Raw genomic sequence first — 20,854 nt, 5'->3', positions numbered from 1 at the left:
AACTGAGAACAAAGAATAAACACAACTAAGTAACCAAGTATGATTTTATTTTAAAATTATAAAAACACATTGAAACGTATTTTCTGAAAAAAGAAAAGAAAAATTCACCGTTGCCACTCTTCAAAATAAATAGCTTATTTTAATACACATTTAAAATGAAAAAAAGGGCATTTACTCTGGTCAAGGCCCAACAGAACGTACACAGTGATAATCAAGTAATCAGTTCAATGCTACTGGCAGCAGATCATTGACATAAAGCCTGTTCTACAGATCCAGCATTCAGCTTCTTTTTTTCAAACTTGCTAAAATTGTCTTTTCCAGCAACTACGGTAATCAAACTGTAGAAAGCTGGGAAACATTCCTCTTAACAGTGCCACACGCCTCCTTCTTATTATAATGTGACACACCTTGGCATCAGCTACAGGATAAACATGAAATGTAAGTGCATCAATTAATTTTAATTGTGCTACTGTACTGTTTGTGCTACAGTATTTATGTTCTGCATCCCGCGTTGCTTTTTGTTTAACATCCGTGGTGTTGTAAAAAGTGTGTCATGGATATGAGGCAGAGAAGGAGGTGATGGGGAGGCAGAGCAGGGAGCAGTAGGACGGGTGCAGAGGCTGCACTTGTCCGGGCGAGGGCTTGTAGGACCTCCAGTCTGAACTGCTTCCTGGTTTACAGCAAAGAGACACTTCACACCTGCAGATACAGAAGATGGAGCATCACTGCACGTGGGTCTGATAAATGCATGCACATGTTATGACTCTAACATTAGGAGAAATTAAAAGTGGGACATTTTGGTCTTATTGAAGTTTTAATCTGTGTTAATGCATATGGCATACATTTAGGCAAGGGTGTGAGCTATTTATTTTTGCTCGTCTTTTGGAAGTTCAACCTCAGATCCTATAATAAGTCTATAATAAACTGTGTAGCCAAAATACAGACACTCGTTAAGGACAAAAATATCCCCATTTAAACCCATTAAAACCCACGGCTATTACAGCATAACATCATGCATTCGAATGTATTAGACTTTCAATCTAGAGCCCTGGCTTCAAACTTGTACTACTTTACTATTTTCCACCAGATTGAGACATCTTCTCATGTTTGACCTACAGTATGGGGCAAATACATGCAGTTTTTCTGGTTTCCACAAGGACCACTGCTGCTGTATTACGATATGTGTTGCAATGAATTTAAATCAATGTTGTTATGTAATGTCTAATCATTGAAATACTGTATCACAGACTGATAAAAAAACTTCCACCTAGCATTTAGTTTAATAAAAATAATTACATTTTGTTTTGTTTTCTTCTCATGAAAAACAAACTGACATTTAAAGCGTTACATTTCTGAAAGGACAGATCTTACTTAAAACACGTGAAAGTGGAACATTATATTAATATATCATTTTATAGCAGTTCTTTGACAGACCTTTTTGTCCTCTAATGACATCAGAGCAACTTTTAAAGAGCTTTTACTCGACTATACTTGAATATATACGTACAATTTATGTTACTTTATACTTCACCTGCAATATATCTCCAGAGGCATATATTGAACTTTTTACTTCACTACATTTATTTAAAGCTGTTAGTTACTCTACAGATTATGATTTTCTATTTAAAAACCCACAAAAGAATCTTATAAAATGCATTACATATGCTTGTGACATCTTACAAAAGAAAAGCAGTGTCTAGTTGTGGCTTCTTGTCACGTTTCAGAGGTTTATCAGTTTTGGGCAGTTCCACTAAAGATAACTTTCACTTTTGAACTTCTGTTTAGAGGCAGGAGAGACGCTCCATGCATTTTATAACTGAACTATGACCTGGATGGAAACTTTTAATTTCTCTGACTGTATGGAAATCTGATATTTTCCTGTCACAGATGTTGAGCAACATGGCAACATGGCATTAAAACGTGAGTCTTCTGTGGGCTGATGGAGGCGTTTAGTGCAGCGCTCTGCACATGTGCCCTCGTATTTCCAAAAATGTCTGGTAGGATTTTGAATTTAGGACATTCATTTTAATGGAGTTCACATTGTTGTATTTGTACTCAAGTAAAGGTTTAGTGTAATGTATTCAGTGATGATGCTCTGTTGTACCTGGTGACACTTTGGATAAACTTCTTCTCATCCTGATCCAGACACACAGCAAAAGTCGTCCCATCTGCTCCAGCGTTCACCTGCACCTTGTCCACCTTCACCTCTGATACGGAGATGTGCTGCCAGAGGGCATGTGGAGGGAGAGGAAGTGTAAGGAGGGAGCGGTTTCAAGGGGAGGGGGTGCATGACATTATGTTTAACGTTTCATTTCAACCCTTCACCTGGTTGCTGCCCTTTTTAGACTTGGAGCACTGCCTCTTCAGGACTTCTGTCATTGTCAGCTGCAAACGTTCTATTCTTGAATCTGGAAGGACGAGATTTGATTGGCTTAGACGTCACAATGCAGAAAACAAACACCCTAAAAATGTTGTATAATAATTGCTTGATAATAATGAATAATTATCACCGTCACATACCAAGCTGCTCAGGTTCCCTGCAGGCTTTGTGAAGATTAATTGAGGTGCAAACCATCTCTGCCTCGGTCCACTGACTCCTCCCGCTGACAGCCACCTGTAGTCGGGTGAAGACGTTAAAATATGTGTTTGTGTTTGTGTTGCGGTAACTCTGAGGGAGGAAGCAGGAAGAATACCTTGTTGTAGGCAACACGTAGTGTTAAAGGGATAGCCTCCTGTTCTTTATCAATTCCAAACCTTTTGCTGGCAGCACCTACAAAAAGACACATTACACTATGAGTGTGTTTGTGTGTGTGTGTGTGTGTGTTTGTTTACATGTTGTTGTGGTTGTGTGGGTGCGTCTGTTAGAGTGTGACTCACCCATGGCCTTAACCGCTCTGGTTCCAGCAGAGTGCCCGAGCTCCAGAGAGTAGATAAACACTTCCTTTCTTCTCTCTCCTCCAGCCAGGGTCAGCTGTGGGGAGGAAGAAACCAAGAAATTATTCAGGTATTTACTGCAGTGAGAGACTCTGTGTGTGTGTGTGTGTGTGTGTGTGTGTGTGTGTGTGTGTGTGTGTGTGTGTGTGTGTGTGTGTGTGTGTGTGTGTGTGTGTGTGTGAGTGAGTGAGTGCGAGTGCTCCTCTCACCTCAGCCTGGTAGAGCTGCACCAGAACAGGCTGGTCTGCATGTCGACAGTAATAAAGCACCATGTCAGCCAGCAGACTCTCCGTGCTGCCACTGCTCACTGACTCATTGCCCTCCTTACAGGGAGTCTGCTTCATAGAGAACACACATGGATTTCAGACAATATAGATTGTGATGAGGGAATCATGTGCATACAGTTAAAATCATAACACAGCTTCTTCACAAACCTACAGCTTGTGTGAGCTGTACAGAGCCAGCGTTTAATTCAGCCGACTGAAATGGTCCAATGTAAGCCAGTGTGTGTGCGTGTGCGTGTACGTGTGCGTGTGTGTGTGTGTGTGTGCGTGTAGGCCTGTCACAAGAACTTCTTTTGTTGGACGATATGTTGTTCCAGAAATAATTGCGATAAACAATGTTGTTGTTATTTTAAGACAATGTTGTGCCAATATAATATAATAACAATGCAAGTTCACCCTTTCAAAGAGCAATACACTTTAATTCTTAAGAATATTAGAATTTGGGAAAAACCTTAAAATAAAATAAATAAATAAATAAAACGTAAATAAAATAATACTAAACAACCAAAACAATAAATAAAATGGACTCTCCGGATCTCGTATTTTTTTTTGCACTTAAATAAATGTCAAATATTTGGCACATGGGTATAGAGCGTCATTATACCACTAATCTCAATGGTTAGGACCTTTGTTAACAAAAAGTGCAAAGTAAAAACATATTAGATATAAGTTAGATATTAGTAACAACAACAACACTCTGTCATTCGGCTTCAACCCAAAATGCTTCTACACCGGAGCTGCTGACGATAAGTCGATAACGTAAAAACTATCAAGCTCGTGTTCATACATCGTACGATAAGTCGATAGCATCGTTATGGTGACAGGCGTACTTGTGTAGGGTTAGATTTTAACTGGATGAAAAAGGCCTTTTTAATAATGAGTAATTTGTAGGTGTCTTTGCAATAGAATCATATTATTGTGTCATTCTTAGTGTATTTAAACATTGATGTATTTTGCATTAATAACGATTATTTGTCAATAACTGGAATGAGAAAAAGTTGAAACCTTCCCTTCTCTCCCAAACATATTTGACTATCCTCCCCCTTCTTTAACTCCTTTGCCCCTTCCAGTCATTTCCATACAGTCCCTGAGAAGAAGACTTTGAGGTCTGTGAGGTGAGCAGTGTTTCGTCATTACATTACTGCTAAATTTAGAAAATCCTACATCTGCCTCTTGCTGTCACTGAGAGTGAATTGTGTGCCAAAAAACATTACTACAGCTACTATCTTTACTCATTGTGTAACGCATGGAGCAGAGAGAGGTGGCATATTGGACGGTACCTGATGTTATAGCAATTTATCATATTTAGTAAATCTCATTTAACCACTTTTATGTAAGTCTGGAGTCAGAATGTTTTGAGCCTGTCGTGCATGTGAGGCCTCGCAGTGCATTTCCATGATAACTTTACTTCTTTGTTATGTGTTCTCTGTCTGTGTTGTTTGTCATCTCTGAGAGTGTTACTTGACCTCGCAGTATATCGCCCCTGTGAATATACTTCATCTTCATGTCTGGGAGAATGCCTCCTATTTTGATATTTTGACAGTGAAGAAGGTTTCAGCTAACTTCCCTTCCACCTGTTGAGATAGAGCCACGAGAAGAGTATTCACAGAACTAAGTGTGCTGAGCACTCCCACATTCCTTGTGGTCGGTAAACTCATTGTGTGTGTGTGTGCGTGTGTGTAAGTAATATGCATTTTCTATTGTTCCTGGTCAGACTCGGCAGCACTGGTTGCTGTGGGAACTCCATTGTCTTACATTTCAGCTGAAATAGTTTGACTGATTGATTAATAAACCATCAAAGACAACTTGGTTGTAACTTCATTATTTACTCTCCACCACACCTGACAAAGGACGTCAGAGGACAAGCTGAGCAGACTGAGGACGTTCCGCTCGTACCAGGGGTCGATCATGCCCAACATCTGGGCTATATCAGTGGTGCTGTCCTCCAGCACACTGCCGTTAGACTCCTGTCAGCATGAGAGAACACAAGCTGGTAATTCCTCCATCAAGGAAACACATGAATAACATTGCATTGTCATTATAGTTTCCTATTAGCAGGTATGTGAAAACAATATGGCAGTACAATCTGTACCTTCTAATGGAGCTTTATGAGGACTTATTATTATTATTATTAGGTATATTAATCATACCTTAAGCCATTCATTAGAACAAATAAAGACATCTCTCTTGCTGATGTTTATGTTATAACCCCAGTAATAACTATTCTTCCTGGGGTCCATTTGACCTCTGACCTTCTTGAAAAGTGCTGCAGAACATTTGAATTTATTAACAACTTATTATGATTTGAAAATAAATATTTGATAGATTTGTGTAACAACCTTTATTATTAACTTTCTAACATTTATTATTACAAATGTCGTTTGAGGAACCTGTGACCTTTATAGGTATTGACTAATAAAGGTAACAGCAGACTAGCCTTTATTAAAGACTCATCACACAGAGATCTTTCACTATCTATGAATGTATAAGTATACAGTAGTGTTAATACTTTTCTTTAGTCTTAGTCCTGTGTCAAATATTCTTGTTAGTTTTTTATCATATTTAGTCAACCTCATCCTGAAAAAGGTAGTTGACGAACATATTTAGTCATAGTTAGTTTGTTAGTTAAGACTGGTATAGATATGCAGGTTGAGGCTGAATCAGCCGACAGGCCACACAGATGTTCTCACCACAGAGGCAGCAGCTCTGGTTGAACTTCCTGTCGGCCCTTCAGTGGGAGTGTGTCCTCCTCCTGGGCTTCCTGTCGTTCTCCTTTTGGTGGGAACAAAGTAAAACTGCAGTTTGCATGTCTTGGTGAGTCGGGGACATTTGCTCTCTTTCTGCTGCAGGTCGCTGTACGCCCTGGCCAGCCTGCCAGCTTCTTTGTCACCTCCAAACACCACCACTTTGATGAGGGTAGGCACCTCTGCCACATCGCCTTCATCGCAGCTCAGGATCGGCCTCCTGCGGACGCACATGTGCTTCCGGGGGGAAAGAGGATCCGAGGTAGCAGCGGATGAAGGCAGAGGATGAACTTGTCTGGAGGGGTACAAGGTGTTTTTGAGGTGTGTTTTCTGCGATCTAGTTCTTTGAACGTCTTTGGGGAAGTCACAAGAGTGGCCCATACTCTGGACGCGCCGGCAGCTGCTCGGGCTGCGGGGAGTCTTGAAAAACGAGGACAAGCGTTCTACGCCTAAGATGGATCTGGACTTCTTTTTGGGTTTCTTTCGAAGCTTTGGTTGGCTGTCTTGTCCTTCCCTTTTGTCCTCATGTGTTATGTCCTCACTGAAGTCACTTTCCACGCCTGATGAGCCAGACGGCGTGGAGAACACAGACCAGCTGGAGGAGAGAGAGTAGCCGGAGTCCCTCGAAGAAGAGGATGCGGTGGAGATACGGTGGTTTTGAAAGTCCTGCTCCACTTTGTTTGCCTCCACCTCGTCTTCCTCATCCACACTGGTGTCATTATTATCCTCCTCATCCATTTCTGTTTTAAGGAAACAGTCCAGAGGGGAGTCCAGGTCGGACTCGAGAACGGCATTCAGAACATCTGCATGAACGTAAAGAAGAGAACAGAGAGGTTTATATAGGTAAAGACAGATCCCTCGTAAATAATGCAGGCGTTTGGAGAGTTGTTTATATATTACCAAAGTTGTCGTTTTCCCAGGAGCATGTGTGACATTTGGGGAAGGGCAGCACGAAAGTCTCAACAGCCCCTAATGAGAGGAGGTCATACTCAGGTTAAGGAAGCAATACTGTCTGAGAACAATATTGAAAAGCAGAAGATTCAAAGTAGGGCTGTCACGATACGTTCCACTACACAATTATCGTGGAGTAAAATATGAAATAATATACATAATAATTTTTCGCGATAACCATATAAAATTGGAAATAAATAAATAATAATTATGCTTTCAGTCAAATTCATCTTTAAGTTTGATAATGATGCGTTTTGTCTCTTTTTCACACATGTATGCATCTCCACTTTGGCTTTTTATGTACGTATATATTTTCCGTCTCACCATTATCTGTGCGGCCATCAGCAGGAGCAGGAACAGCGAGGCCTTCTCTGAGCGCCTCCATGCTGTGTTGAAGAACTTGTCTAGCTGTGCTGGGATCTGCTGTAGAAGCTGCTGTCTCCATGCGATTAGTCACCGCCTCCATGAGCTGCTCCAGCTGCTCAGGCCGCTTTGTCTGGAAGAACATTAGGAAGTTTGTTTTTAGGAAGCAAGTAGAAAATTGTGCATCCAAATAGCAGCGGTCAGTCACCTGCAGGGCAGTGCGGAGCGCCTGCAGGTCGTGTTTGGTGCCCAGAGCAGCCTGAAAGCCGTGCAGGATGAGGGTGACGTCTATGTTGGAGTGCTGGGTGCTAATCAGCTGCTCCGAGACAGACTGGACCTCTGGAGGGACGTCCTCATCTGGGCTCACTAACAACACCGTCCTAATAAAATACAGAAGCACACATACACCATTATACTGTATACACTGTGAGCAATGATGTGAAAATCCTATTAAAAACATTCTCAAGATCTCAACTTAAGTTATGGTGTCGTTTTTCAAGTGCCATAAATATGTTTAAGATGTTAAACATGTTTTAATAGCTATCATTAAAGTTGATACTGTTGATAAGTTGATGAAAGAATGAACTTACATGGTTTTTGAGCTGTGAATCTCAGGGCAAACACCCTGCTCTGCCCGAACCAGTCTTTGAAATGAAATACCTAAAACGAGCAGGAAAATCTCAGTGGGTAAACACTGCCCCCATATGGTCACAATGATACATGAAGAATGCCTCTACTGTTTATCTTAGATGCACAGCCCTGTCAGATGAACTCAAGTACCCCTTCATAAACACCACTAGTCATGTTATAAATGTGGCCAGCCAACGGAAGCCCTGAGAGGCACGTGAGAAAAATACATTCCGGTGATCCATTTTCTAAGTCTAAGTCTAAGTCTGGAAATGTTTTAGTTACTTTTTTTAATCTATGAAAACCTGACGGCCCAGCAAGGCCTTCTCTGCTGGCCTAAACATCATCAGAATATACATTTAATTTTGATATATTTTTTCCACAAATATGTATTCAATTATTCCCCATAGTCTATTCTCTTCATTTCATAGCTTTCCTCTTGGTTGCGCTGCTTCCAGCCTCAGATGGAGATTTGGAGGTCTGGCCTTTATGTTAGAGCTTTTATCCAATCATATTTCAGCCATGATGTGTTGCCAGGGTCCAAGAGATCTGCCCTGAGGCCTTCAGAATCAACAGTGCGGACGCCTGTCGCTTAAAATGAACGGAGACAAAACGGTGGCGTTAACCAATCAGATGTCGAGTTGGGGACACTTGAGCCAGCTAGCAGGCGTACGATAACGTCAGCACGTGCACGTCTTTTGATTGGATACGCACTATTGAGAGGCAGAGCTATGCAGAGCTAGCAACCTTTGAACGAGCTAATTTGTGTAGATTTCTACAAGCTGTTTTCTTTCAACCCACAATGGCTGAAGGAGGAGAAGAGATCGATTTGGTCGCAGATATAATTACAACGCCATTTTCAAGACTAACTTTTCAAGAAAAGCTAGACATTGTGAGAAGAGAACGGCCAACCCCGACACTAGCGAGCCGATCACAGCTGAGAAAAGGGTTTGTCCGCCACTTTCAAATCACTAACTACGAGCGGTACCCCCGGCTCACAGCCTCCGAGAGGCAAAGCATTTTTTCCTAATTGTTTCACAGGTGAAAACATATTCAAGGAACATGAAATATTATCCTGGCAAAACCTTTTTTTCCACCTTGTCATGAACACAGGAGAGAAAACTATTTAGATCAGAATTAGAAAATGATTTTTTTTTTCTCAATTGCCTCACGGGGCTTCCATACTAACTATATATTCATTCGTATATAGACATACGTATTGTATGTCAATGGTTTTAGTATGTACTGTATATAGCTGGTGGGGAATAGAATACTTTTCATACTTGAAAGAAAACAGTGAAGTGACATTGGGCCTATTTCATTGCAGTCCAGTTACCTGGTGCTCTGAGCTCCTGCTGCAGGATATTCAGCAGGCGTTTACTGGCAGAGCTGCAAGGCTCAGGCCAGGCCAGGAAACTATGGAACAAAAAGTAGGCCTCCTGCAGCACACTGCAGTCTGTAGCCACATGTGGAGCCTGAAGAGAAGCAAGTAACCCGGTTAAACAAGATTAAATTGGAAGAGTCTGTGCTTGTTGCTCTCCTGATTATAAAGTACAGCCCCTCACTTTAAGAAGGGTTGAAGAGAACAGGAGAGTGAGGGGCACCACCAGTTCATACCGACTCTCCTCCAGCACCTGTAAAAGAGGGAACAAATCCTGAATTTAAGCACACTGTCATTCCTCATATTACTATGGAAAATTAGATTGTTTTTTCAGCTCTTGACCTCCTTTGTTTTTCTCAGTATTTTCTGTAGAAGGATGAGGAAGTTGTGGGCATCTCTCTTTACAAGTTCCTCCAAACACCAGCGATTTATGCACAGCCCAGCTGGTCAGACAGACAGAAACACACAACTTATTTCTCCTTTTAGGTTTCATTTTGATGACACGCGTCTGTAAACACACTTTAGATACACGTTAGTAACTTTTATTTACAAAGGCGCTGAGAACAAAATCATTATGTCACTTCCCGTTGTTGCCCAAGGAGTGAATTATATTGTTTAAGTAAGTCTTTCAAAATTAAACTGGCATTTACCAACATGCTACTCCTCCATACTGTCTTTCACCACTCATTATGTGTCACCACTTTCAATTCCCATTTGTCTCTGTAAGATGGACAAAATGTTCCCGATCAGTTCATTGGATGCGTGTTTGGATGATTTACCAGGTTTAACATCTTCATTAAATAATATCAATATAATATTATTACTATTATTTTGCCATTTCTTTGCTCACGTGTGGAAATGCGTGTTTATATTACTGAAAAGAGCAGACAGAATTATTTATGAAGTGGATTCACACCAACAGGACTATTGAAACTTAAAGATTTAGTTGAGTTACAGACATTATTGGAGTATTACCAAAACATTTACAAAAGTTGTTTGTTTTTAGTTCAGAGGACGACGACCATAGAAGGACATTTCCTTTTAAGCATCAGTATGCACGGATTACTTAAAAGCAGATGTGTATTCCAGTGGTCGGAGTCAAACTGTGGAATTCTCTACAGAATGATTTAAATGCTTATATAAATATTTTTATGTTACTGTAGGTATTCATTGTTCAGTAATTGTAATTTACCGACCATCTATTTCTATAGTTTATTTATGTGTTGAGTAAGGGTCAGGCAAAATAGGATCTTGTTTTGTTCTCCATGCTCCTTTTCAGCCATGGATTGTGTAAACAGAGTTGTGTTTTGAAGGTAAATTGTGAATTGAGGACCCAAGTTATGTTCTATTTTCAGCATTGCTTTTGAAATGTGTTACCTTTAAAGTCAGGTATGAGTCTTACCGTTCCAGAGTTGTTTGTCCGGAGTGTCGTGACCCAGGCCACAGAGGCAACGCTCGAGGACATGCTGGATACGATCCTCGGTGCACGAGCTCTGCTCCATCTTCTGCATCCTCTTCTGCTGAGGCATCGTAACATCCACAGAAAAATATAGGAGATAAACCAACAGGAAGTCCAAAAATAAAAACAAGAATTATGACCTATTATTGTGTTCCGGTAAACCAATATAAACTTCCTGTTATTGCTGTTGCCAACACTTTTAAATGATTATTGTTCCTCTCAATAGACAATCAAACACAATCCAGAGTACAAGGCTCACTCGCACAAACAGAGACGCAAAAATAAATGTCAGGGCAGAAAATACAGCCTGCTACTTCTAACCAAAACCAGTGAGTCACAGACTGTGGCAGCAGACCGGAGATGAGTTAGTTGAAAAACAGCAGCCACAACTTCTACTTCTCTACTTCATTCTTAAAAATCTGATGCAGCTGCTGACACCACATTTCGTATGACTAAAAGTGGTGATGGAAATGAATCTTACAAAAGGACAACTTCCCATTTGATCCCTGTTGGTCTTAACAAGCAAAGACAAATATGTAGGTGTTTCATAGTAAAGACTGTAAATGTCAGTCAAGGTAAAGATCATTCAACTACGTTAAAGCAACAAAACCTGATCAAATACTAGAGTCATGAACAAAATACACACATTTCTGGAATTTGCTTTCTACATATCACATGACACCTGTGGTTAGGGTGCATACGTATTTGATGACAGACACTGGTCAGTGTGGTTTTACTTGTCTGCCATAATGAAATAGACTATTTTAGAAATTCAATTTCCAAATTTCTTTTTAAGTTATATTTTTGGGCTTTAAATGACAGTGAGATATAGATTGTGAAAGGGGGAGATGGCATACAGTAAATGGCCATGGGTCAGACTCGAACCACGGGTTTGCTGTGGCAAGGACTCAGCCTTTGTAAATGGGTCGCCGGCGCTGAGCTACGGGGTGAGCTACCGGGTGAGCTACCGGGTGAGCTACCGGGTGAGCTACAGGGTGAGCTACCGGGTGAGCTACCGGGTGAGCTACCTTGTGAGCTAGCGGGGCGCCCCAAAGCAGGGGCTATTTCAATGCCTACTGTGATTAAATGAAAAAGAAAAATTCAAATAAGACTGCCATGAGACCACTTGATGAGAAAATATATTTTCCTCCTCGGTATATTTGGCTTCCAGGATGTTGATGTGCATTCGGAAGCTGCAATTGTGCCCAGCTGTGGCAGATGTGTCACTGGGACCAGTGTTGAAAAATGTGCTTAGTAACACGACTGCAAAACTGGGGTCACCTGAGCCTGTCAAAACAGGAAAAGGCCGACCGGAAACGTTAATGCAACATTAAGACGGGACAGGGGGAGAAACTGCACCTTAACTAGTTGAAATATATTCAGTGAAGAGTGTGTGTGAATATTGTTATGGAGCAATGGTAGCCTTCATTAACACCAACAGTCATCTTCCCAATGTGTTCATTTAGGTTGATTGATTGAGTGATTAAACTGGATGTTATTTAACACTATTAACACAATAAAAGATATGGATATGAATATTGTTAGAATATATTTTTCATACAATTTAACTACCAGTGTTTGGTTGGTTGATTTGGTCAAGTTTGCATTTATAGGCCTACAACTAGCAATAACATATATTTCAACTGTTTATCCACTACCTTTAGCTAACTATTTCAACTGTTTATCCACTACCTTTAGCTAACTATTTCAACTGTTTATCCACTACCTTTAGCGAACTATTTCAACTGTTTATCCACTACCTTTAGCTAACTATTTCAACTGTTTATCCACTACCTTTAGCTAACTATTTCAACTGTTTATCCACTACCTTTAGCTAACTATTTCAACTGTTTATCCACTACCTTTAGCGAACTATTTCAACTGTTTATCCACTACGTTTAACTAACTATTTCAACTGTCTATCCACTACCTTTAGCTAACTATTTCAACTGTTTATCCACTACCTTTAGCGAACTATTTCAACTGTTTATCCACTACCTTTAGCTAACTATTTCAACTGTTTATCCACTACCTTTAGCTAACTATTTCAACTGTTTATCCACTACCTTTAGCTAACTATTTCAACTGTTTATCCACTACCTTTAGCTAACTATTTCAACTGTTTATCCACTACGTTTAACTAACTATTTCAACTGTCTATCCACTACCTTTAGCTAACTATTTCAACTGTTTATCCACTACCTTTAACTAACTATTTCATCTATTTATCCACTACCTTTAACTAACTATTTCAACTGTTTATCCACTACCTTTAGCTAACTATTTCAACTGTTTAACCACTACCTTTAGCTAACTATTTCAACTGTTTAACCACTACCTTTAGCTAACTATTTAAATTGCTTATCCACTATATTTAGCTAACTATTTCAACTGTCTATCCACTACCTTTAGGTAACTATTTCAACTGTTTATCCACTACCTTTAGCTAACTATTTCAACTGTTTATCCACTACCTTTAGCTAACTATTTCAACTGTTTATCCACTACGTTTAACTAACTATTTCAACTGTCTATCCACTACCTTTAGCTAACTATTTCAACTTTTTATCCACTACCTTTAACTAACTATTTCAACTGTCTATCCACTACCTTTAGGTAACTATTTCAACTGTTTATCCACTACCTTTAGCTAACTATTTCAACTGTTTATCCACTACCTTTAGCTAACTATTTCAACTGTTTAACCACTACCTTTAGCTAACTATTTAAATTGCTTATCCACTATATTTAGCTAACTATTTCAACTGTCTATCCACTACCTTTAGGTAACTATTTCAACTGTTTATCCACTACCTTTAGCTAACTATTTCAACTGTTTATCCACTACCTTTAGCTAACTATTTCAACTGTTTATCCACTACCTTTAGCTAACTATTTCAACTGTTTATCCACTACCTTTAGCTAACTATTTCAACTGTTTATCCACTACCTTTAGCGAACTATTTCAACTGTTTATCCACTACCTTTAGCTAACTATTTCAACTGTTTATCCACTACCTTTAGCTAATTATTTCAACTGTTTATCCACTACGTTTAACTAACTATTTCAACTGTCTATCCACTACCTTTAGCTAACTATTTCAACTGTTTATCCACTACCTTTAACTAACTATTTCATCTATTTATCCACTACCTTTAACTAACTATTTCAACTGTTTATCCACTACCTTTAGCTAACTATTTCAACTGTTTAACCACTACCTTTAGCTAACTATTTCAACTGTTTAACCACTACCTTTAGCTAACTATTTAAATTGCTTATCCACTATATTTAGCTAACTATTTCAACTGTCTATCCACTACCTTTAGGTAACTATTTCAACTGTTTATCCACTACCTTTAGCTAACTATTTCAACTGTCTATCCACTACCTTTAGGTAACTATTTCAACTGTTTATCCACTACCTTTAGCTAACTATTTCAACTGTTTATCCACTACCTTTAGCTAACTATTTCAACTGTTTATCCACTACCTTTAGCTAACTATTTCAACTGTTTATCCACTACCTTTAGCTAACTATTTCAACTGTTTATCCACTACGTTTAACTAACTATTTCAACTGTCTATCCACTACCTTTAGCTAACTATTTCAACTGTTTATCCACTACCTTTAGCGAACTATTTCAACTGTTTATCCACTACCTTTAGCGAACTATTTCAACTGTTTATCCACTACCTTTAGCGAACTATTTCAACTGTTTATCCACTACCTTTAGCTAACTATTTCAACTGTTTATCCACTACCTTTAGCTAACTATTTCAACTGTTTATCCACTACCTTTAGCTAACTATTTCAACTGTTTATCCACTACGTTTAACTAACTATTTCAACTGTCTATCCACTACCTTTAGCTAACTATTTCAACTGTTTATCCACTACCTTTAACTAACTATTTCATCTATTTATCCACTACCTTTAACTAACTATTTCAACTGTTTATCCACTACCTTTAACTAACTATTTCAACTGTTTATCCACTACCTTTAACTAACTATTTCAACTGTTTATCCACTACTTTAAGCTAACTGACGTTATTTCAACTGCTCATTTATAACTTTTAGCTAACTATTTCAATTGTTTACCCATTACTTTTATCTAACAATTTGGACGGTGAGTCCATTACTTTTAGCTAACTATTTCAACTGTTTAGCTAGCTATTTCAGTTTTCAAACACTCTAAATTGCAACATGTAATGTTCAGCAGTTCCAGGTGAATCAATATGTAGATATGATTTCTATTTTCTCCTCAACTTTATTGAATTTCCAAACTGCAGAAGTAACATACCGAGGCTGGGAATCACTGTAGTAGAGTAGTAGGCTATACACAATGCACTGGCAGGGATTATTTTATAACAGTGATGATATTCAACCAAGATTATTTTATCAGTCCAACAGTAAAATAAGTGTAAATTCCTGAACTGCAAAGCACCAAATGAAAAGCACATACAGCATATTAAACCATGAAGACAAGCATGTTATGTGCAGCAGGGCAGCAGCTCTGTGCTCTGACGAGGCCTACCTGCCACATCCAGCTTCTGCAAGCAAGCCAATTCAACCAATTGTCTACTGAGGAAGCAGGTGTTACTCCATTGTACTGTATGTTGTCAGGCTATATTGTCTAGCCCTGCCATGCAAAAGTCACTGTTACTGCCACAATGCCAAAACATTGATCTCTGTTTGGTTTTCTTTAAACATTAAGATTATTTGATGATGTTGCTTTAATTGTACAAAGTGAGGGGGAGAATAGAAAGAGAAGAGAGGGGACAGTGCCAGGTGTACAGCTGCCCTCTAACTCTATAAAGACAACTTCACCATCATATCTTTCAATAAAGAACAAATATATACTACTGAGACTCAATAATCAAATAAATACTTTGCCAAACAAATGTTATGCTCAGTCATTCTGAATGTGCTGATAACTGCCTTTAGCAGCTTTTAAAAGAAGGGGAACAGGAAATCTGCAGGGTTTGACACTTTGCAGTTAGAACTGGTGGAAGTTAAGCAACAGAAGCTTGTTCCTACTAGAGAGAGAGAGAATATGTGAAATGGTAAAACATATATAAAATGGCTCCTCTGTCCAACCTGAGTCAGGCATGGGACATACGATACAGATACATGTAATACACTGTGAAAATGTTGAATCGTAAAAAGAGGTTAAAGAAGAAGAAGTAAGAGACATAAGTCTTACCTATCTACCGCAGTTATCAGTGTGCTATGTCATCCCAGATCAACCACAGCTGAGACGCACCAGCAGCGGAGGGAAACAATTCAGAGGCCACATCCTCCTGGGTTTGTGCTTTTCAAAAATAGACTCTCCGTCTGCAGAGTTAGAGAGCATGTGCGGCAAAACAGGAACTGAATAAGTCTTTAGGCCGAGGTGGTTTACATGAGACAAGCTAATGTCGTAGGAGGAGTTTACATGACAGACATCAGTTGATACAATAGCTTGTTTAGAGCATTATGCCTTGTCTGAACCTGATGGTGCAGGAAAAACATAAATGAATCGTACAAAATAAAGATTTCCCTTTACTGATCTAGGGGTATCCATGCAAAATGTCCCAGTTAAGATTATTTTTAGTGAGCTGATGGCAACAACTGGAAAATCAGGAAATGTGTAAATGCAACATGAGTCTTTGCATTTACACAAAGTGTTCAGAACAGCTTTCCTTACTCACTGCTACTGAAAGCTAAGTGTCTTAGAGCTTTCTCTTCTATTTTCATACACCCAACCGTTTAATTAAAATGACGACGATGCATTTGCATGCAAAATGGTTTGTAACTGTTCTACCGTTTAAATTACATTTTACACAAAGGTAGGAAATCAGTTTATGTTTAAAGAAATGGCGAATGTGCTACTTATCCTGGGAGACACATACTGTAAAATGAAGGGGGGAAAGGAAAAACTAATCGTGAAATTGTTTTATTTGAGCCCAAATTATTTGGAAATGACAACGATATCCCATTTAACACTTGTGCCTCACTTTACAAAAAAAGTTGCTCTGAAGTTCTCAGACGACAAAAATGTCTGTGTCTGTAAATTATTATTATTTTTCACTTTCACTGAATAACTGTTAACTGTTAAATCTTTGGACCGACTTCAGTCCTGATCATAATTACCAAATTGGAATAAATGTATGTTTGTTTACATTGTGTGTGTTGTTTGTTGTTGATTAGTAACACAATTGACTTTGAAGCATCAAACACACAACAGCAATGCCCATAGCTTAAAAAAAAAACAGGAAAGTTGCATGTACAGTATTTGGTCCATATGGCAAACATGAAAAAACTATTTTAAATACATGGCTCTAGATTAAAAGCCTAATATAATAGAATGAATACTTTTAAGGACATTTTATTTTGGCTACACAGTTTATTATAGACTGTTCTAGCTGAGGTTGAACTTCCAACATCTGAAAGAAACTCACACACGTGGAAAAATGTATGAGATATGCATCAACACAGCCAACATGATCGAATAATTAAAAAGCTAAAAATGTCCCTAGTGAGGCAGAAGGGCTAAGAGTTAACCCCTTCTCCCCTTGTTCAGATGGGCCTCAGGTTCGCCTTTTAGTACATATACAATAAATGTTTGTGCAACAAATGCACTTCCACTGGCGAATTCTGAAAAAAAAAAGTATATAAATTGCTGCCACATGTTATAAAATATTTCTCTTTATTGGCCACCTAATTGTGATAAAAGAAGTGTATTTTTCAAACATGTAGTGCCAATAACCTGCCGGAAGATGTCGCCGCTCCCTCTTCCTGCGCAGACACTGAAAAGACTCCGACTCTCTGAATGAGTGGACCCCTTTTTCCCATTATAACAGAGAGGGAATGGGACAGAAAGAGATAGAGGTGGGCAGAGGTGTGACTGAGAGGACAGGCAGAGGCAGAGGGAGACTCAGAGCCAGCTGGGCTTTTGCCATATCTTATTTTTATTTAGAGAATTTCAAAGAAGGGGGGAAAGGCTAAAGCACATAGCAGTAGTTTTTCGTGCGTAAACGGGATAGGTTGTTCTCCAAATTCTTAGGAGTTGTGCTTCACTTTCAGACTGAGCAGTTTATTTGGAGGTAGTGTCCTGGGTTTCTTTGCCTCGTAAGAATTTTTTATTTCGTTTGTAACATGCTTGTAACAGTGCGTCCAAGTTTTCCATACATCTATCAGAGCATCATAATTGTTTTATTCTTGTCTCGATGTATCATAATTAATTACAGTGTTATTAATTCTGCTTATTTTGTCTCGATTTCAGCGCAAGAGTCCCTGCGGTGCACGGATTACAATGCAAAGGATTTTGGAGGTTTGGGTCACCTTGGTGACAGTTTGCGAGCTGACTGAGGGGGTCTTTGGAGGATACGGGTTGAGCATGTTTGCTGCACAGTCTTCTCCCCCGGACCCGTGCTACGATGAGAACGGGAATGCTCGGAGATGCATCCCCGACTTCGTCAACTCCGCTTTTGGCAAGGACGTGCGCGTATCCAGCACCTGCGGCAACCCGGCCGCCAGGTACTGCGTGGTGACCGAGAAGGAAGAGGAGAGGACGAGGGACTGTCACACGTGCGACGCCGGAGACCCCAAGAAGTCCCATCCACCTGCGTATTTAACGGACCTCAACAACCCTCACAACCTCACCTGCTGGCAGTCTGAAAACTACGTGCAGTATCCGCAGAACCTCACACTCACCCTGTCGCTCGGCAAAAAGTTTGAGGTCACCTATGTGAGCCTACAGTTCTGCTCACCTAGACCTGAGTCGATGGCGATCTACAAGTCCATGGACTACGGCAAGTCGTGGGTGCCTTTTCAGTATTATTCTACTCAGTGCAAGAAAATGTACAACAGGCAGAATAAAGCAGCGATTACCAAGCAGAACGAGCAAGAAGCCATCTGCACGGACTCCCACACGGACATGCACCCTCTGGCAGGTGGACTCATCGCTTTCAGCACCCTGGACGGCAGACCGTCGGCGCACGACTTCGACAACTCCCCGGTGCTGCAGGACTGGGTGACGGCCACCGACATCAAAGTGATCTTCAGCCGGCTGCACACTTTCGGAGATGAGAACGAGGACGACTCGGAGCTGGCCCGAGACTCCTACTTTTACGCGGTGTCGGACCTGCAGGTCGGAGGACGGTGCAAGTGCAACGGGCACGCTTCGAAATGCGTCAAGGACAGAGAGGGGAATCTTGTGTGTGAGTGCAAACACAACACGGCGGGACCGGAGTGCGACAGGTGCAAACCTTTCCACTATGACCGACCATGGCAGCGCGCCACGGCCCGGGAAGCCAACGAGTGTGTCGGTAAGGAATCCTCTCTTTTATCCTTCAGTGTGGAATTATTTTAGCTGTAAAAATCTGTTGATTAATTATATTATTCGATCCGTGTAAAAGGTGGCGTTACCAATGTGCGTAATCACTGTGTTCTGCCGTTACGCACACACATTACGCACCGACCTCATGTTTATTCGTTAATGTGAATTATATATTTACTTTGTTCTTACTGGGATTGAAATACAGATACAGAAAACTTGATTTTGTTATACAGAACTGTGTGTGCCATAGAACAGATTAATAGGGGATCTGACCTTAAATTAGGGTCTAATTTATTTGAATGTGGCAAAAATAAATCCTGAGAGAGAACAAGGCCTCGAGCTGAAATCCCACGACCTAAACGGTAAAAGAACTATTCTGATTAATTAAACAGTGGGTTTATTTAAATTTAATATTTAAATGTAATCAAATTGATTATTAATCTTATTCGAAAACCAACCCGAGTCCTTGCTGGTTTTATTATAACTTTTTTATAATGTCCAAAATAAAGTAAACTACACAAGCACAGAAAAAAGGGCCATGCATTTACACAAAAACCCATTATTTAAATCTAAGTATATTTTATATCATTTAGGTCTAATACATTGCAAATAGTTAAAATAAAAGTGTTGAATTCACTGATTCTATTTTGTCAGATAAATTAATATTATATTTAAAATATAGAATCGGCCTTTTTAAAGACATTTGAATACACACTACTGAACTGCCTTATTATGGTTCAAACAAAGGTTCGAGACATATTTCCTTTATGCCAAGATAAAATAAAAACATGTAACTGTTGTTTCCCAAGTTTCAGAGTCTAGCCTACATGTATTGTTTAGTATCAAAAATGTATGCACTTTGGTAAACCCGGATTTTTATCAACATTCAGAAGAAAAGAAAGGGCAGGAAGTCATTTCAACATACAAAGTGCGCCTGTCCGAATGCGTAATTGCGCTCTGACCTGTGCTTCCGACTGTAGTAGCGCTTTAATAGGAAGGAAACATTGCTGCTGCCGAGATAGACTGCAGGGGCGTGTTGTGTTTCCATAAGCAGGTGCCATTAAAGATTGGATGGGCGATTAAGGCGGTTTTATTGACATTTTTGGCACGTAGAGTATAAACTACCACGTTAGAGCCAGTAAACTATTCAGAGAGGAGTACAATGCGCGAGGTAATTTGAAGCCTGATCTTAGTTTTTATTCTAGCAGTACCGAGTGAGTGTATTTGCTGTGATGCTTATTTTCAACAGAGAAGGGGGGGGGGGGGGGGATCTGCTTATATCAACAGCTCAAGCCCCCTGAGCTACAGCGAAGCAAACCTGGAAAAGTAACAAGTTCTGACAATGCCATGGTTTGCTTAACCAAACGGAACAAGTGAACAAGTTGTTCCCCTTGGCCTCCGACTTTTGCCTCTGCAAAGCCAGCATCTCGGTGTATTTTACTAAAACAAAAGGTTGTCACTTGTGGCATCCATCTCGCTGTCAGTGAGAGGCCCTCCTTTCACCATCTCGCTTTTTGTGTGAGAGGTGTCATCAGATACAACCGCAGAAAAAGCCAGACTGAGTATGTCTTCCAAAGAGGAAATAATAAGGGTGGCCTGACACCTAAGCATGAAAAAGAAGACCCAGGGGAGGGGTTGTTTCCATTGAGCAGTGTGTCTGGCACTGCAGAGTGTTCGGTGCTAATGATCTGTCTGGATTCCTCCTCCCTGCTGTCGGATTTTCAGATATTCAGAGAAGAGTGAGAAAGAGAGGTGTGGTTGTTGGAAAGTAGTTGGTTTCACTC

General features: G+C 39.9%; 2 protein-coding genes across 7 annotated transcripts in view; one reads left to right on the top strand and one right to left on the bottom strand.

Moving 5' to 3' along the window:
* Window positions 1-26: 26 nt before the first annotated feature.
* On the bottom strand, window positions 27-16,092 carry LOC115012520 (phosphoinositide 3-kinase regulatory subunit 5-like). 5 transcript variants are annotated; one of them, XM_029438172.1, is made up of 18 exons: window positions 15,954-16,092; window positions 10,687-10,801; window positions 9,627-9,727; window positions 9,469-9,537; window positions 9,240-9,378; window positions 7,867-7,936; window positions 7,485-7,656; window positions 7,238-7,409; window positions 6,863-6,931; window positions 5,909-6,765; window positions 5,060-5,185; window positions 3,144-3,272; window positions 2,878-2,971; window positions 2,694-2,770; window positions 2,521-2,614; window positions 2,326-2,408; window positions 2,105-2,223; window positions 27-699 (listed from the first exon to the last, which is right to left on the bottom strand). In XM_029438172.1, exons 2-18 carry the CDS (start codon window positions 10,793-10,795, stop codon window positions 552-554), a joined length of 2,628 nt encoding a protein of 875 aa, XP_029294032.1. In that variant the 5' UTR covers window positions 10,796-10,801; window positions 15,954-16,092; the 3' UTR covers window positions 27-551. The 5 variants fall into 5 exon arrangements, with proteins under 5 accessions (XP_029294032.1, XP_029294033.1, XP_029294030.1 ...); XM_029438173.1 differs by having other exon boundaries at window positions 10,687-10,804; window positions 15,954-16,077; XM_029438170.1 differs by lacking the exon at window positions 15,954-16,092 and having other exon boundaries at window positions 10,687-11,054.
* Window positions 16,093-17,631: 1,539 nt separating this feature from the next.
* The window catches only part of ntn1b (netrin 1b), a 48,727-nt gene continuing 45,504 nt past the window's right edge, over window positions 17,632-20,854 (top strand). The window contains exons 1-2 of one of the 2 annotated variants that reach the window (XM_029438183.1): window positions 17,632-17,835; window positions 18,015-19,059. In XM_029438183.1, coding sequence (XP_029294043.1) covers window positions 18,045-19,059 — 1,015 coding nt within the window. In that variant the 5' untranslated portion in view covers window positions 17,632-17,835; window positions 18,015-18,044. Of the gene's footprint in view, window positions 17,861-18,014; window positions 19,060-20,854 lie in introns of both variants that reach the window. The other variant, XM_029438182.1, reaches the window with a different exon arrangement.

Source organism: Cottoperca gobio, chromosome 8, assembly GCF_900634415.1.
Source record: "Cottoperca gobio chromosome 8, fCotGob3.1, whole genome shotgun sequence".
NCBI lineage: Eukaryota > Metazoa > Chordata > Actinopteri > Perciformes > Bovichtidae > Cottoperca > Cottoperca gobio.
Note: the sequence above shows the minus strand (reverse complement) of the source record. Positions and strands in the feature narration are given on the sequence as shown.